We start from the raw sequence: 18344 nt of genomic DNA, 5'->3' as shown, positions 1-18344 counted from the left end.
ATGACCTCCAGCAGGCCACAAATGTGCATGTGTCTGCTCAAACGGTCAGAAACAGACTCCATGAAGGTGGTATGAGGGCCCGACGTCCACAGGTATGAGGGCCCGACGCTTACAGCCCAACACCGTGCAGGACGTTTGGCATTTGCCAGAGAACACCAAGATTTGCAAATTCGCCACGCTCTTCACAGATGAAAGCAGGTTCACACTGAGCACGTGACAGACGTGACAGTCTGGAGACGCCGTGGAGAACGTTCTGCTGCCTGCAACATCCTCCAGCATGACCGGTTTGGCGGTGTGTCAGTCATGGTGTGGGGTGGCATTTCTTTGGGGGGCCGCACAGCCTTCCATGTGCTCGCCAGAGATATCCTGACTGCCATTAGGTACCGAGATGAGATCCTCAGACCCCTTGTGAGACCATATGCTGGTGCGGTTGGCCCTGGGTTCCTCCTAATGCAAGACAATGCTAGACCTCATGTGGCTGGAGTGTGTCAGCAGTTCCTGCAAGAGAAAGGCATTGATGCTATGGACTGGCCCGCCCGTTCTCCAGACCTGAATCCAATTGAGCACATCTGGGACATCATGTCTCGCTCCATCCACCAACGCCACGTTGCACCACAGACTGTCCAGGAGTTGGCGGATGCTTTAGTCCAGGTCTGGGAGGAGATCCCTCAGGAGACCATCCGCCACCTCCTCAGGAGCATGCCCAGGCGTTGTAGGGAGGTCATACAGGCACGTGAAGACCACACACACTACTGAGCCTCATTTTGACTTGTTTTAAGGGCATTACATCAAAGTTGGATCAGCCTGTAGTGTGGTTTTCCACTTTAATTTTGAGTGCGACTCCAAATCCAGACCTCCATGGGTTGATAAATTTGATTTCCATTGATCCTTTTTGTGTGATTTTGTTGTCAGCACATTCAACTATGTAAAGAAAAAAGTATTTAATAAGAATATTTCATTCATTCAGATCGAGGATGTGTTATTTTAGTGTTCCCTTTATTTTTTTGAGCAGTGTATTTTCCTTACACTGACATGTGTAATGTCAATTGATTGCAAAGTTACAGCTGAAACTGAATTGATACACTGAAGTACTTGTTATGTGATATTAGAGTGGGTGATATTTCTGCTGGAGCAAGCAGCTGTACTAGTGATGGAAGCCTTGTTTTGCCCTGGCTGAGAGGTACACCCTGAACAACGCTAGTGATGGAAGCCTTGTTCTGCCCTGGCTGAGAGGTACACCCTGAACAACGCTAGTGATGGAAGCCTTGTTCTGCCCTGGCTGAGAGGTACACCCTGAACAACGCTAGTGATGGAAGCCTTGTTCTGCCCTGGCTGAGAGGTACACCCTGAACAACGCTAGTGATGGAAGCCTTGTTCTGCCCTGGCTGAGAGGTACACCCTGAACAACGCTAGTGATGGAAGCCTTGTTCTGCCCTGGCTGAGAGGTACACCCTGAACAACGCTAGTGATGGAAGCCTTGTTCTGCCCTGGCTGAGAGGTACACCCTGAACAACGCTAGTGATGGAAGCCTTGTTCTGCCCTGGCTGAGAGGTACACCCTGAACAACGCTAGTGATGGAAGCCTTGTTTTGCCCTGGCTGAGAGGTACACCCTGAACAACGCTAGTGATGGAAGCCTTGTTCTGCCCTGGCTGAGAGGTACACCCTGAACAACGCTAGTGATGGAAGCCTTGTTCTGCCCTGGCTGAAAGGTACACCCTGAACAATGCTAGTGATGGAAGCCTTGTTCTGCCCTGGCTGAGAGGTACACCCTGAACAACGCTAGTGATGGAAGCCTTGTTCTGCCCTGGCTGAGAGGTACACCCTGAACAACGCTAGTGATGGAAGCCTTGTTCTGCCCTGGCTGAGAGGTACACCCTGAACAACGCTAGTGATGGAAGCCTTGTTCTGCCCTGGCTGAGAGGTACACCCTGAACAACGCTAGTGATGGAAGCCTTGTTCTGCCCTGGCTGAGAGGTACACCCTGAACAACGCTAGTGATGGAAGCCTTGCTCTGCCCTGGCTGAGAGGTACACCCTGAACAACGCTAGTGATGGAAGCCTTGTTCTGCCCTGGCTGAGAGGTACACCCTGAACAACGCTAGTGATGGAAGCCTTGTTCTGCCCTGGCTGAGAGGTACACCCTGAACAACGCTAGTGATGGAAGCCTTGTTCTGCCCTGGCTGAGAGGTACACCCTGAACAACGCTAGTGATGGAAGCCTTGTTCTGCCCTGGCTGAGAGGTACACCCTGAACAACGCTAGTGATGGAAGCCTTGTTCTGCCCTGGCTGAGAGGTACACCCTGAACAACGCTAGTGATGGAAGCCTTGTTCTGCCCTGGCTGAGAGGTACACCCTGAACAATGCAGTTGATAAACCCTATAACGTGGTCAGGCTGAGATATAAATAACATCCTGGAGCTACCAACTGGTGCAACATTAATACACAAGCAAGTGCGTCAGAGTGTGTGTATGTGTGTGTTTAAAGAAATAAGTCAGTTGCACAACTGAATGCATTCAACCAAAGTGTATCTTCTGCATTTAACCCAACCCCTTGAGAAGATGCAGACCGCCACATAGTAAATCCATATAAAAACACATTTTCTTCATATACTCAACAATCTAACAAGATATTTGCTAGTCTTAACAAAATTAAAACAAATAAATATCAGGAAATCTTGCAACAAAATATACCTTACCAACACCAGATTATTTTAAATCATTGTCTTATATTAGCAACTCCTATGTTGATTAAAGCTTCAGTTTTCAGTCGCACAAAAGTTGTTCAGTTCCCAAACAAGTCTTCATCGCTGTAAACAAAGCAGTAAGTGTATTCATAGTCCTCCTCCTCCATGGCATTGCCCAATGTTGGGACAGTTCAGTTTTCTGAATCTAAATGTCAATTATCTCCCTCTCCTTTGGGCCCATCCAGTCTGAGATCCACATCGTTCCTTCCCAGTGTAAAGAGACTGACCACAGCCAAGAGTGCAGCTAGCATCAAAACAGCACAACCACCAAACATATGCCTGGTTCCACTTCCTCCCTCGCCCCCTCCGGTCCCCGACACCTCCCTGTGGAGCGCCAGCAGCCCCAGGCAGGCCAGAAGGTGCAGAGGCAGCCTGAACCAGGCCAGCACCCCGGCCCTCTTCTCCTCCGGGATCACCCTCCCCTGGAGGAAGCTGACAGCAGGGAAGTAGAGACCACTGGCCAGCTCCAGCAGCAGGAAGGCCAGCAGGGACTCGCGGGGTCTGGGCTGGCCCGGTGCAGTGGAGAAGATGAGCATGAAGAAGGAGAAAAAGGCGAGCAGCATGGAGAAGCAGAGGAGGTGCCCAGGCTGAAGGCGGTAGCGGGTGGAGGTGGCCAGGCGGTAGAGCAGGGACCCCGCCATACTGGCTGCCATCAGACAGGAGAAGACCATGCCCAGCGGAGGGCCATAGGGGTCCAGGACGGGGGTCCACAGGAAGATGAATATATAGAGGACACACTCAAATAGAGCCTGGACTCCTCCTAGAAGCATCACCCGTCTGTCTGATAAGAGACAGCGGAGGCTTTCCTGACAGCTGCGCCAGAACCGGGCCCGTGCAGAAGCCCGGGCCAGAGGTGCTGAACTAGAAGGACCGAGCAAGGGCTTCTTGTTGTCCCCTTCCAGGCTTCCATCCTTCTCCTCCAGGCCCCAATCAGTCAGCACCACCCAGCCACAGGCCCCAAGGCAGGGCACGGCCAGGAGGAAGGGCGCCACAGGCCCCAGGTGGAGCCACTCAGCCAACATGTTAGCCACCAGCCCAGCCCCCATCGCTAGCCCGTGGTTCCAGCTAGCAGCCTTGGTGAAGGTACTGGGGATCCATTCTTTAGGGAAGTCGTGGACGTCAACATGTCGGTGCACGTACCAGGCCTGGAAGGCTGTGGAGAGCAAAGAGGTGGACAGGCCTCCTAGCACGCGACCCAGGATCAGGATAAAGTAGTCACGGGACAGCTTGGTGAGGCAACAGGCTGAGTAGGCCACGCAGAACAGCAGGCAGGTCCGTCTCCGCCCCAGGACCTGAATTAATTAATACACATTTTAAATACATAGAGTTACCTCAGTCGTAGCAGTTCAACAACATATACATTGTAAAAAATCTAACGCAGTGTTTCCCAATCCTGGTCCTGGGGACCCAAAGGGGTTCACATTGTGGTTTTTGCCCTAGCACTTACAAACTTGATTAAACTAATCATCAAGTCTTTGATTATTTGAATCAGGTGTGTTAGTGCTAGGGCAAAAACAATACTGCGTACTCCTTTGGGTCCCCAGGACCAGGATTGGGAAACAATGGTTTAAGGACTTATTTTTATTGGCTCTCGGATCATCGGTTCTCGGACTAACAGGCTCTGAGACAGCTTCTACCACCAGGCCATCAAACTGCTGAACGGCTAACGCTAGCTGTCTACCTGCTCAGACCTGCACCTTAAAGACTATTTACATGGACTCTCCACACAGTCAACCCTGACACACATGCGCACACACAATCAACCCTGACACACAAGCGCACACACAGTCAACCCTGACACACAAGGGCACACACAGTCAACCCTGACACACAAGCGCACACAGTCAACCCTGACACACAAGGGCACACACAGTCAACCCTGACACACATGCGCACACACAGTCAACCCTGACACACAAGCACACACACAGTCAACCCTGACACACAAGCACACACAGTCAACCCTGACACACAAGCACACACAGTCAACCCTGACACACAAGCGCACACAGTCAACCCTGACGCACAAGCGCACACACAGTCAACCCTGACGCACAAGCGCATACACAGTCAACCCTGACGCACAAGCGCACACAGTCAACCCTGACGCACAAGCGCACACAGTCAACCCTGACGCACAAGCGCACACACAGTCAACCCTGACGCACAAGCGCACACACAGTCAACCCTGACGCACAAGCGCACACACAGTCAACCCTGACGCACAAGCGCACACACAGTCAACCCTGACACACAAGCGCACACACAGTCAACCCTGACACACAAGCGCACACAGTCAACCCTGACACACAAGCGCACACAGTCAACCCTGACACACAAGCGCACACAGTCAACCCTGACACACAAGCGCACAGTCAACTCTGACCCACAAGCACGCACAGTCAACCCTGACACACAAGCACACACACAGTCAACCCTGACGCACAAGCGCACACACAGTCAACCCTGACACACAAGCGCACACAGTCAAACCTGACACACAAGCGCACACAGTCAACCCTGACGCACACACACAGTCAACCCTGACACACAAAGTCAACCCTGACACACAAGCACACACACAGTCAACCCTGACACACAAGCACACACACAGTCAACCCTGACACACAAGCGCACACACAGTCAACCCTGACACACAAGCACACACACAGTCAACCCTGACACACAAGCGCACACACAGTCAACCCTGACGCACAAGCACACACACAGTCAACCCTGACACACAAGCACACACACAGTCAACCCTGACACACAAGCGCACACACAGTCAACCCTGACACACAAGCGCACACACAGTCAACCCTGACACACAAGCGCACACACAGTCAACCCTGACACACAAGCGCACACAGTCAACCCTGACACACAAGCGCACACACAGTCAACCCTGACACACAAGCGCACACACAGTCAACCCTGACACACAAGCGCACACACAGTCAACCCTGACACACAAGCGCACACAGTCAACCCTGACACACAAGCACACACACAGTCAACCCTGACACACAAGCGCACAGTCAACCCTGACACACAAGCGCACACACAGTCAACCCTGACACACAAGCGCACACACAGTCAACCCTGACACACAAGCGCACACACAGTCAACCCTGACACACCAAGTCAACCCTGACACACAAGCACACACACAGTCAACCCTGACACACAAGCACACACACAGTCAACCCTGACACACAAGCGCACACAGTCAACCCTGACACACAAGCGCACACACAGTCAACCCTGACACACAAGCGCACACACAGTCAACCCTGACACACAAGCGCACACACAGTCAACCCTGACACACCAAGTCAACCCTGACACACAAGCACACACACAGTCAACCCTGACACACAAAGTCAACCCTGACACACAAAGTCAACCCTGACACACAAGCACACACAAAGTCAACCCTGACACACAAGCACACACACAGTCAACCCTGACACACAAGCACACACACAGTCAACCCTGACACACAAGCACACACACAGTCAACCCTGACACACAAGCGCACACAGTCAACCCTGACACACAAGCACACACAGTCAACCCTGACACACAAGCACACACACAGTCAACCCTGACACACAAGCACACACAGTCAACCCTGACACACAAAGTCAACCCTGACACACAAGCACACACACAGTCAACCCTGACACACAAGCGCACACAGTCAACCCTGACACACAAGCACACACACAGTCAACCCTGACACACAAGCACACACACAGTCAACCCTGACACACAAGCACACACACAGTCAACCCTGACACACAAGCGCACACAGTCAACCCTGACACAAGCACACACACAGTCAACCCTGACACACAAGCACACACACAGTCAACCCTGACACACAAGCACACACAGTCAACCCTGACACACAAAGTCAACCCTGACACACAAGCACACACACAGTCAACCCTGACACACAAGCGCACACAGTCAACCCTGACACACAAGCACACACACAGTCAACCCTGACACACAAGCACACACAGTCAACCCTGACACACAAGCACACACACAGTCAACCCTGACACACAAGCACACACACAGTCAACCCTGACACACAAGCACACACAGTCAACCCTGACACACAAGCACACACACAGTCAACCCTGACACACAAGCACACACACAGTCAACCCTGACACACAAGCACACACACAGTCAACCCTGACACACAAGCACACACACAGTCAACCCTGACACACAAGCACACACCAAGTCAACCCTGACACACAAGCGCACACACAGTCAACCCTGACACACAAGCACACACACAGTCAACCCTGACACACAAGCACACACACAGTCAACCCTGACACACAAGCACACACAGTCAACCCTGACACACAAAGTCAACCCTGACACACAAGCACACACACAGTCAACCCTGACACACAAGCGCACACAGTCAACCCTGACACACAAGCACACACACAGTCAACCCTGACACACAAGCACACACACAGTCAACCCTGACACACAAGCACACACACAGTCAACCCTGACACACAAGCACACACACAGTCAACCCTGACACACAAGCACACACAGTCAACCCTGACACACAAGCACACACACAGTCAACCCTGACACACAAGCACACACACAGTCAACCCTGACACACAAGCACACACACAGTCAACCCTGACACACAAGCACACACACAGTCAACCCTGACACACAAGCACACACCAAGTCAACCCTGACACACAAGCGCACACACAGTCAACCCTGACACACAAGCACACACACAGTCAACCCTGACACACAAGCGCACACAGTCAACCCTGACACACAAGCACACACACAGTCAACCCTGACGCACAAGCGCACACACAGTCAACCCTGACACACAAGCACACACACAGTCAACCCTGACACACAAGCACACACACAGTCAACCCTGACGCACAAGCGCACACACAGTCAACCCTGACACACAAGCACACACACAGTCAACCCTGACACACAAGCACACACACAGTCAACCCTGACACACAAGCACACACACAGTCAACCCTGACACACAAGCACACACACAGTCAACCCTGACACACAAGCACACACACAGTCAACCCTGACACACAAGCACACACACAGTCAACTCTGCTGTCTTATTTATATACTGTTTTACTCAATTGCCCACCCAAGACACCATTGACTTCATATTTCTAAATAGTCACACTTGACATAGCACATTCATAATTTATACTGTATCAGTTTTATTACTAAAATGCATACCACTTTCTTTTACTACTTGTTATTTTTTTTAAATTTTAATTTGGATTATATTGATACTGCACTGTTGAGGGAGCTTGCAAGTAGGCATTACCATGCATCATTTATACCTGCAGTAAACGGTGTACTTGATGAATAAACTTAGATCATTTTAATTTGATTTATTTACATTGTGGTCCTGGTTATTGTTACCTGAGGAAGCCAGCTAGCCACGGGGGCAAACAGCACACAGGAGGCCAGGCCAACGACATATAGGATGGCTATCTGGGACTCCAGGAAGCTGTAATGGCGGTAGAGCTTGTAGAGGTATGGCCCCTGCAGCCAGTCAGCCGACAAGGCTAAGAGGTAGCCTCGGAGGAACACGGTCTGGAACCTACGGAAGGCAGGGTTGGTGCCCATGGCAGAGGGGGTGGGTTGAGGTGGGGTGAGGCGACGTGCCGTTAGCTCCAGACCAACACATAGCACCAGTAGGACCACCATGGCCAGGTAGGCTGTCACCAACATAATGGGTTTGTCCAAGTGTGACTGTTAGGGGCGCGTAGGTCTCTTCACTCCTGTCTTATCCGTTGTGGCTCAGTCAAAGGCTGTGGAGACAGAGACTCTATTACTAACGGCACCATAACAACAGTTATTGTGAATATCTACCAACAAAAATAACTTAAAGCCAAGTTATGTAAACGTGGCGTCCATACTAGCTATCTAAAGAAGATGTTTGCTTAGGGTTGTCATCTCATCTGGATACTGCTGCATGAGAGGACTACAAATCAAATCAGTTTATTGGTTGTGTACACAGGTGTTATGCCACCATTAAGTAATGTCGGAAACTCGGGACCTCTGAGTTCAAATTACTGTAAGTTATTTGCGTAGAGCTTCCCATTGGTTGATTCTGATACCACTCTCCCACCAAGCTTAGCAAGTCAGAGATGTCAGAGTTTCCGACATGACGTGAACGAGGCAGCAAAATACTTCCCTTGTTTGATAGTTTCAAAAGCTTCAAATTAAACTAAATATCTGCCAGGTAGCAACCTTCTTGGACACCAATGTACATTTTGTAAGTTTGCTTCCAAAAGATAGCTAAACAGCTAGCATAAGCTTGGCAGATAACATTAGAAGCTCTGATCCAGGCCAATATGTCCGGATGATTTTCTTCAACAGCCTGCATCTTTCCATTCATCCCACGGAGGAATTTGTTACTAGAGTGCTGACTAAAAGCCGATTTATGCTTGTTCCGCGAAATGTGGTCCAGAGGCTCCTAGGGTGTGACACAATTGCGGAGCTAGGGGCGTACTCGGATAGCCAGGGGCACACCACAACATCATTTACAAATGAAGCATGCGTGTTTAGTGAGTCCACCAAATCAGAGGCAGTAGGGGTGACCAGGGATGTTCTCTTGAGAAGTGTGTGAATTGGACACTTTTCCTGTCTTGCTAAGAATTCACAATGTAACGAGTACTTTTGGGTGTCACGGAAAATGTTGAGTAAAAAGTACATTATTTTCTTTAGGAATGTAAAAGTAAAAGTTCTGAAAAATAGAAATAATAAAGTACAGATACCCATAAATACTACTTAAGTAGTACGTTAAAGTATTTTTTACTGAAGTACTTGACACCACTGGCCCTGAATCACTATGACAGCGCCCTGAAGTGCAAGAAGTTTGAACGCTCTCACATCTGCGGCGACCGCGTCGCTGTAAATGCTAGATGTTGGATTGACCATGAAATCGGCTAGAACATTTCTCTGTCTGCGCAAACTGTTGTTTCTCCAAAAGAAAAAAGAATAGAGTTGAGCGTTGGATCTGCACCACGAGATGCCGCAATGAATGTCTATTCCATTCTGGATGCATCCACGTGCATTTAGCATCTGACGCATGTGTGAACTACAGCTATTCTAGCGACATACAGAGAAAAGTTAGTCAGCACTCCAGCAACATCTTTACTTTGGCGAGTAACAAAAGTATATTGAAGCCTGTTAACTAAACAAAATGGTGGAGAAAAAAAGTCCTATATGGAGGGTGAATAGAGCTCGCCAGCTTGTAGTCTTAAAACCCCCAAATGAGTTACCTCTGGTTCGTTCAGACATCAGTATGAAGTGCTGAGTGATTAACCAACATTTAGTTGTTGTTTTTTGTTATTAAACAACTAATTGACCGACATCAGTTCAAGTACTTCATTTAGTTTGGTTTTTTTTTTGTGAGCCCAACGTGCCATTTCTCTAGAGAGAAATCTAATAATTGACAGAAATCAAGTCAATAACTATGTGGGACTCTGGGCTGAAGGGAGTTGTAGGTTTCATTAAGCAAATATTCAACCTAGTTCAGCACAGAAACGTAGTAATTAACTACAATGACCATAATCCATTGCACCCGTTTTTCCAGGCTCAGACTGAGATGGATGGTGAGATACACACAGACCACATAAGATAGACATGTTTACAATGACAAGAGAGAGGGATAGAGACTGTTGGTGAAAGTAGACTTAGATTATTATTATTATTTCGTCAGACGTCTTTGCAGCATGCTTGGGCAGGCAGGCCTAGCTAAATAGAATGACTAAAGACGGTACAGTATGGAAAACACAGAACGTTGTCTGGCTTCGACTGCCTGAGCAGAGATGATGACTTTAATAAGGAATTCAAAATAATAAAGTCATCAAATAAAAACTAAGTAAGATACACATCTGAAATATGATTATTTCAGTACAGTATGAAGCACGGCTCATCATAATGTCTGGAACCGCATCAAACCATGTGTTTGATACCATCCCACTGATTCTGCTGCAGCCATTACCACAAGCCCATCCTCCCCAATTAAGGTACCACCAACCTCCTGTGGTTTGAAGATAAGCTAAAACTGCTTCTCCAATATGGTGACGTTGGCTAGCTAAGCTCATGTGTAGAAACACGTCGTCTCGCGCTGAACTGCGCATGTGCAGGCGGTCAAATCAAAGACACTCCTTCAATATAAAGTTGTTTTTGACTAAAATGAAAACATGTCAGTTTGTCACCTTCACGAGTATGGAGTAACTGACTCATTGTCATCGAACAATGAGTCAGATAGATAGATATCTATCTCCAAGAACACTAAGGTAACCTGTCTAAATGACTACCCCGTAGCACTCACATCTGTAGCCATGAAGTGCTTTGAAAGGCTGGTCATGGCTCAAATCAACACCATTATCCCAGAAACCCTAGACCCACTCCAATTTGCATACCGCCCCAACAGATGATGCAATCTCTATTGCACTCCACAATGTCCTTTCCCACCTGGACAAAAGGAACACCTATGTCAGAATGCTATTCATTGACCACAGATCATCGTTCAACACCATAGTGCCCTCAAAGCTCCTCACTAAGCTTAGGACCCTGAGACTAAACACCTCCCTCTGCAACTGGATCCTGGACTCCCTGATGGGCCTCCCCCAGGTGGTAATGGTAGGAAACAACACATCCATCACACTGATCCTCAACACAGGGGCCCCTCAGGGGTGCGTGCTCAGTCCCCTCCTGCACTCCCTGTTCACTCATGACTGCACAGCCAGGCACAACTCCAACATCATCATTAAGTTTGCCGATGACACAACAGTGGTAGTCCTGATCACCGACAACGAAGAGACAGCCTATAGGGAGGAGGTCAGAGATCTGGCCGTGTGGTGCCAGGACAACAACCTCTCCCCCAACATGATCACTGACAAAGGAGATGATTGTGGACTACAGGAAAAAGAGGACCGAGCACACCCCCATTCTCATCGATGGGGCTGCAGTGGAACAGGTTGAGAGCTTCAAGTTCCTTGATGTCCACATCACCAACAAACTAACATGGTCCAAGCACACCAAGACAGTCGTGAAGAGGGAAATACAAAGGAGACTGAGGATCAGAATATGTTCAAACGGTTCTACAGTTGCATCACTGCTGGTATGGCAACTGCTATGCCTCCGACCGCAAGGCACTACAGAGAGTAGTGCGAACAGCCCAGTACATCACTGGGGCCAAGCTTCCTGCCATCCAGGACCTCTATACTAGGCAGTGTCAGAGGAAGGCCCCAAAAAATTGCCAAAGACTCCAGCCACCCTAGTCATAAACTGTTCTCTCTGCTATCGCACGGCAAGTGGTATAGAAGTGCAAAGTCTAGGTCCAAGAGGCTTCTAAACAGCTTCTACCCCAAAGCCATAAGACTGAACACCTAATCAAATGGCTACCCAGACTAACTGCATGCCCCCCTCCCTTTACACCACTGCTACTCTGTTGTTATCATCTATGCAAAGTCACTTTAATAACTCTATCCACATGTACATATTACCTCAACTAACCGGTGCCCCCCGCACATTGACACTGTACCAGTACCCTTGTCCTGCCCACTATGACTCATTTGTGGTGCAAGACTCCAGGATTTTTGGAATCGACTCGAAATCCGACTCCTGTGATTGGAGTCGACTCCCAAAACACACAAACGGATGCGCACAAACATACACACCATCTCATTATTGCAATCCTATTAGGAAGCCTACATTTGCATTCTAGAGGACTGATATGAGCACGAGGCTGCCCATTTTGTTTGAATATATAAGGTGATGTGTAGAAACTGGAATATTTCCGCTGTGTGCAGCCTTGACGGATCCCATGTGATGCGGCACACACTATTCTGATAAACCTATTCTTTGCCATGTTACAGCCCTATTGGATGGATATTACTACTAGGCATTGGTTTTGTAACTATTATCCAAGCATGTGCGTTATTCCAGAGGCCAATTCACACAGGATTAATATTTCCAAACTGCCCCCTGTAATTGTTATTATTATTATTTCAAATGGACTCTTATGACGGGAGCCTGGAGGCTTTTATTGTAGACCTGCAGAAATTTCGTTAATTTCAACGTCATGTCCACACGATAATACGCTACACTGATAACTCGTGCTTGGCTGCTAAATGTATAGGTCTCCCCATAATATTTAAATGTATAAAGTGTTATCATAAACATGATTTTAGCGATCCATCCATGTTAGACGTTATTCCCAATAACAATGTACCACATCCTGCTGATTTGAGCTACTGAACCGTATTTCCACTTGACTGTGTTTACGGATGAGAAAGTGAATTTGCCATTTCCAAAATGTTTAGCGGGGATGATATTTTGCGATCTACTGCCTAGGTAGGACAGAGCTCTCCAACCCTGTTCGTAGAGAGCTACCATCATGTAGGGTTTCACTTCAAAACGAATCTAGCGCATCTGATTTAATAATTAGCTGGTTTATAAACTTAATCGGGGTAGTTACAACTGGCGTTGGAGGAGAAGCCTACAGAAAGGAACAGGGTTGGAGAGCCTTGACCTAGGACATCAATAGCTGGACAGGGTTTCATTAAATAAGATAATTTAGGCCCAATTCAACTGATGCATTTGGCTATGTTTGGCTAACTTCAATTCACCTGTTCCCCTTCGCTGGCACTATTAAGAATAGCTTAGCCATACTCATTTATAGCCTAATATATAGCCTACTTGAATGTACTTTTGGATATACTTTTGGTGAATTTAGAAGGCATTGATTGATAGATGACCAAGATACAGACTATGAGCACGGTTCTGACTTTCTACCTGCTCCAATCCTCTTTCCCTCGCCTGCTCCCCTTTCTCTTCTCCATGAAAAACGCTAGTGTGTCTTTAGTCTAATTGCGTGTAGAATATCTCAGCCTTTTCATTGATAACCCCTACTTTAGTGAATTTGCGCGAGACATTACAAAGCCAGTAAATTGCGATAGCCTACCGTACATCTTTTGATAACCGATGCACGGTTCTGCCAGGTGGCAGACAGGCTAGGCTGTGTCCCTCCCATCTCTCTCCCTCGCCCTTGCTTTGCTGTGAAAGATTCGAGAGTTTGTGTTCTCGAAGTAGTCTCCGGAAAATAGTTGAATCCGTTGCAAAAATACAGAATCTTAGAAGTCTGAATAGAAGCTTGACACACAGAAATAGAAGTCGAGGAATCGAATCTTTTGGAGTCGACTCTCCACCACTAGTTCCCATTGGAAACGAAATGCTGTGGTCTATATTTGGGTAATTCTAAAAAATATATTTGCATGTAGGGCGATGAAGGAAGCTCAAGCCGCACGTAACTCAATGGACCAGAGCAAGATACACAGCTAGCTATCTCGCTCACCATCATTATTTTTGTATTATGCTAGCTACCGAAACTTGTCAAACAACCTCACTGATATGCTTACCATCTTGTTTGATACATGCTCCATGCCACTTTAAAATTAAAGTAGGGTTTAAAAGTTATTTAACTACGAGTAAGAAGAGGAGATAGCTCCGATAAACAGTGTCCTACAACGTCCTAATTTCCCCACCTATTTCCGGGTTCTGATTTCAGTTTCACCACTTGGGGGCAGCCTTTCTTTTTCTAGCCCGATTGTGCATGACTTCCATCTCTGCACTTGCAGTTGGGTCGTCATTAGTTACCACAGTCACAAAGTCATAAACCTTTATACAATTTATCTTCTTAAAATGTGATATTTAAACCTAATCTTAACCACACTACTAACCTTATGGCTAACCCCCTATCCTTAAATTAAGTGTTAAAAGCACATTTCTTTTCATGAATTTTTACGAGCAATTTTGACTTCATGGCTGTGGTAACTACTGGAAACCTTGCAGTTTCCCAATATTGGATTTAAGGAGCCTAACGTTACACCTTCCAAGGACTTTCTTATATGTTCTGTTTAAAGGGTGAATTGTCTCTGGAAGCCAAAACAGCCAAATACTCCATCTAAACATGACTCGATTATCAATTGCAGTACAGTTATAAAAACATAAATCCCTTTACTTTCATATCAAATCACAATCTTTTCACAAATGCAAAATACAATTTTACTGGACACTTTTAACTGGTTTTACCACAGTTGCAGCCAATGGTATTTTTCAGTGACATAAAGTTTGTGGCATCTGTCAGTGTTCAGAGAAGCAGATAGCTAATTCGCATAGGTAGTCTACTCTGCATTCTGTCTGTTTTCCGTGAACAAGCTCTGTAACATGGACATATGGCTGTGTGGGAACCCTATAAAGTTGTGTATCAATAAAACAAATCAATTATTTCTTGCTGATATGAAATACAAGGTCCTTATGCATAACTGCGGAATGTAGGGGTGCTGAGGGTGCTGTAGCACCCCCTGAAAAATCAGATTACAAAAAATATATAGGTGTAACACTGGGTCTTTATTCGTATTAGCAGACCGATATAGACTTCTGTAGCAGGGACCATTTTGTTGCAGCATCTCTGCTTTTGCTAAAAAAAAGTTAGTAGTATAATTAAGAACAGTATCTTGCAGGATTCAATAGTTGGAATTGTAAGAGTTGTTGTCCCTGTCTCTTTCTCTGTGATCATCATTCTAATGGAATTCAGAAAGAACAAAACCCTGTCTCTTTCTCTGTGATGTCATTCTAATGGAATCCAGAAAGAACAAAACCCTGTTCCTTTCTCTGTGATCATCATTCTAACGGAATCCAGAAAGAACCAAACCCTGTCACTTTCTCTGTGATCATCATTCTAATGGAATCCAGAAAGAACAAAACCCTGTCACTTTCTCTGTGATCATCATTCTAATGGAATCCAGAAAGAACCAAACCCTGTCTCTTTCTCTGTGATCATCATTCTAATGGAATCCAGAAAGAACCAAACCCTGTCTCTTTCTCTGTGATCATCATTCTAATGGAATCCAGAAAGAACCAAACCCTGTCTCTTTCTCTGTGATGTCATTCTAATGGAATCCAGAAAGAACCAAACCCTGTCACTTTCTCTGTGATCATCATTCTAATGGAATCCAGAAAGAACCAAACCCTGTCTCTTTCTCTGTGATGTCATTCTAATGGAATTCAGAAAGAAGAAACCCTGTCTCTTTCTCTGTGATCATCATTCTAATGGAATCCAGAAAGAACCAAACCCTGTCTCTTTCTCTGTGATCATCATTCTAATGGAATCCAGATAGAACAAAACCCTGTCTCTTTCTCTGTGATCATCATTCTAATGGAATCCAGAAAGAACCAAACCCTGTCACTTTCTCTGTGATCATCATTCTAATGGAATCCAGAAAGAACCAAACCCTGTCACTTTCTCTGTGATCATCATTCTAATGGAATCCAGAAAGAACCAAACCCTGTCACTTTCTCTGTGATGTCATTCTAATGGAATCCAGATAGAACAAAACCCTGTCTCTTTCTCTGTGATGTCATTCTAATGGAATCCAGAAAGAACAAAACCCTGTCACTTTCTCTGTGATCATCATTCTAATGGAATCCAGAAAGAACCAAACCCTGTCTCTTTCTCTGTGATGTCATTCTAATGGAATCCAGAAAGAAGAAACCCTGTCTCTTTCTCTGTGATCATCATTCTAATGGAATCCAGAAAGAACCAAACCCTGTCTCTTTCTCTGTGATCATCATTCTAATGGAATCCAGAAAGAACCAAACCCTGTCTCTTTCTCTGTGATGTCATTCTAATGGAATTCAGAAAGAACCAAACCCTGTCTCTTTCTCTGTGATGTCATTCTAATGGAATCCAGAAAGAACAAAACCCTGTCCTCAAACATTTACATCAAAAGGTGCAAAGTTATGGGCAAAGACACAAAACAACCACATCAAATTAAAAATTGTTCTTGATCAAATAACATAGAAAACAACCACTTTTCATGCAGCATTAATTTACCATCCTTACAAACCACTTAATGTACATTACTGTACTGTACATAGGCTGGTCATCTAGGTTTATACCTGTAGATCACCATGAAGAAAAACAATGACCACTACAGTAATTGAGTACATTGAGACATCAAGTGGTTTGTGATGATGTGATGTGATGATGTGCTGTGGTAAAGCATGGTGCTTGCAATTCTAAGGTTGTGGGTTTGATTCCCACGGTGGACCAGTACAAAAAAGTATGGAAATGTATGGACTCACAACTGTAAGTTGCTCTAGATAAGAGTGTCTACTAAATTGGAAAAGGAATGAATAGACTATTTACATTTTCACATAGAAATAACTTGCATTTTCAAAGTACTTGAAGAAACTGGTAAACATACACTACCATTCTAAAGTTTGGGGTCACTTAGAAATGTCCTTGTTTTTGAAAGAAAGGCAAATTTATTGTCCATTAAAAAAACATAAAATTGATGAGAAATACAGTGTAGACATTGTTAATGCTGTTAATGTTGTAAATTACTATTGTAGCTGGAAATGGCTCATTTTTAATGGAATATCTACATAGGCGCACAGAGGCCCATTATCAGCAACCATCACTCCTGTTAGCTAATCCAAGTTTATACTTTTAAAAGGCTAATTGGTCATTAGAAAAACCTTTTGCAATTATGTTAGCACAGGTGAAAACGGTTGTTCGGATTAAAGAAGCAATAAGACTGGCCTTCTTTAGACTAGTATCTGGAGTATCTGGATCATCAGCAGTTGTGGGTTCGATTACAGGCTCAAAATGGACAGAAACAAAGAACTTTCTGCTGAAACTCATCAGTCTATTCTTGTTCTGAGAAATGAAGGCTTTTCCATGTGAGAAATTGCCAAGTAACTGAAGATCTCGTACAATGCTGTGTACTACTCCCTTCACAGAACAGTGCAAACTGGCACTAACCAGACTAGAAAGAGGAGTGGGAGGCCCCGGTGCACAACTGAGCAAGAGCACAAGTACATTAGAGTGTCTAGTTTGAGGAACAGACGCCTCACAAGTCCTCAACTGGCAGCTTCTTTAAATAGTACCCTCAAAACACCAGTCTCAACATCAACAGTGAAGAGGCGACTCCGGGATGCTGGCCTTCTAGTCAGAGTTGCAAGGAAATAGCCATATTTCAGACTGACCAATAAAAAGAAAAGATTAAGGTGGGCAAAATAACACAGACACCGGACAGAGGAACTCTGTCTAGAAGGCCGGCATCCAGAGTCGCCTCTTCACTGTTGACATTGAGACTGGTGTTTGCAGGTCCTATTTAATGAAGCTTCCAGTTGAGGACTTGTGAGGCATTTTTTATGTCCGCAAAAAAATCACAGCACCCCTACCCCCAAACTACTTCTCGTGGCTATGTCCTTATGCTTCCAAAACCGTACTGCAAGTGATGCATGTTCATTTTCAGACCGAATGTCACGGCTCTTAACAAAACTCCCCCCTACAGAAGAGGCCTTCCTTCAATGACTCTTATGTGTAATATAATGGAACTGAGTCAAGACCAGGAGCTACACTTGCAGAACATCCAGAATATATTTTTTTGCATAATAATCTATTCAGAAATGATTATGCCGAGATGATTCATGCATAACATTATTGTTTATTCCAAAA

The 18344-nt window shown here is 46.0% G+C and overlaps 1 protein-coding gene across 1 annotated transcript; it reads right to left on the bottom strand.

Annotated features, from left to right (window-relative positions):
* Window positions 1–1220: 1220 nt before the first annotated feature.
* Window positions 1221–14395, bottom strand: LOC109878413 (molybdate-anion transporter-like). The gene is made up of 3 exons (XM_031794586.1): window positions 14236–14395; window positions 8219–8610; window positions 1221–4035 (listed from the first exon to the last, which is right to left on the bottom strand). The coding sequence occupies exons 2-3, from the start codon at window positions 8528–8530 to the stop codon at window positions 2896–2898; spliced, it is 1452 nt and encodes a 483-aa protein (XP_031650446.1). The 5' UTR covers window positions 8531–8610; window positions 14236–14395; the 3' UTR covers window positions 1221–2895.
* Window positions 14396–18344: the final 3949 nt, after the last annotated feature.

The sequence above is a fragment of the Oncorhynchus kisutch genome, linkage group LG17, assembly GCF_002021735.2.
Source record: "Oncorhynchus kisutch isolate 150728-3 linkage group LG17, Okis_V2, whole genome shotgun sequence".
NCBI classification, from domain to species: domain Eukaryota; kingdom Metazoa; phylum Chordata; class Actinopteri; order Salmoniformes; family Salmonidae; genus Oncorhynchus; species Oncorhynchus kisutch.
Note: the sequence above shows the minus strand (reverse complement) of the source record. Positions and strands in the feature narration are given on the sequence as shown.

Bases quoted from the DNA above. Each gene is read 5' to 3' on its own strand.
- LOC109878413 (XM_031794586.1), bottom strand. From the start codon at position 8,530: ATGTTGGTGACAGCCTACCTGGCCATGGTGGTCCTACTGGTGCTATGT. The intron at 4,036-8,218 runs GTAACAATAACC...TAATTAATTCAG, and splicing joins TGGCTAGCTGGCTTCCTCAG to GTCCTGGGGCGGAGACGGAC.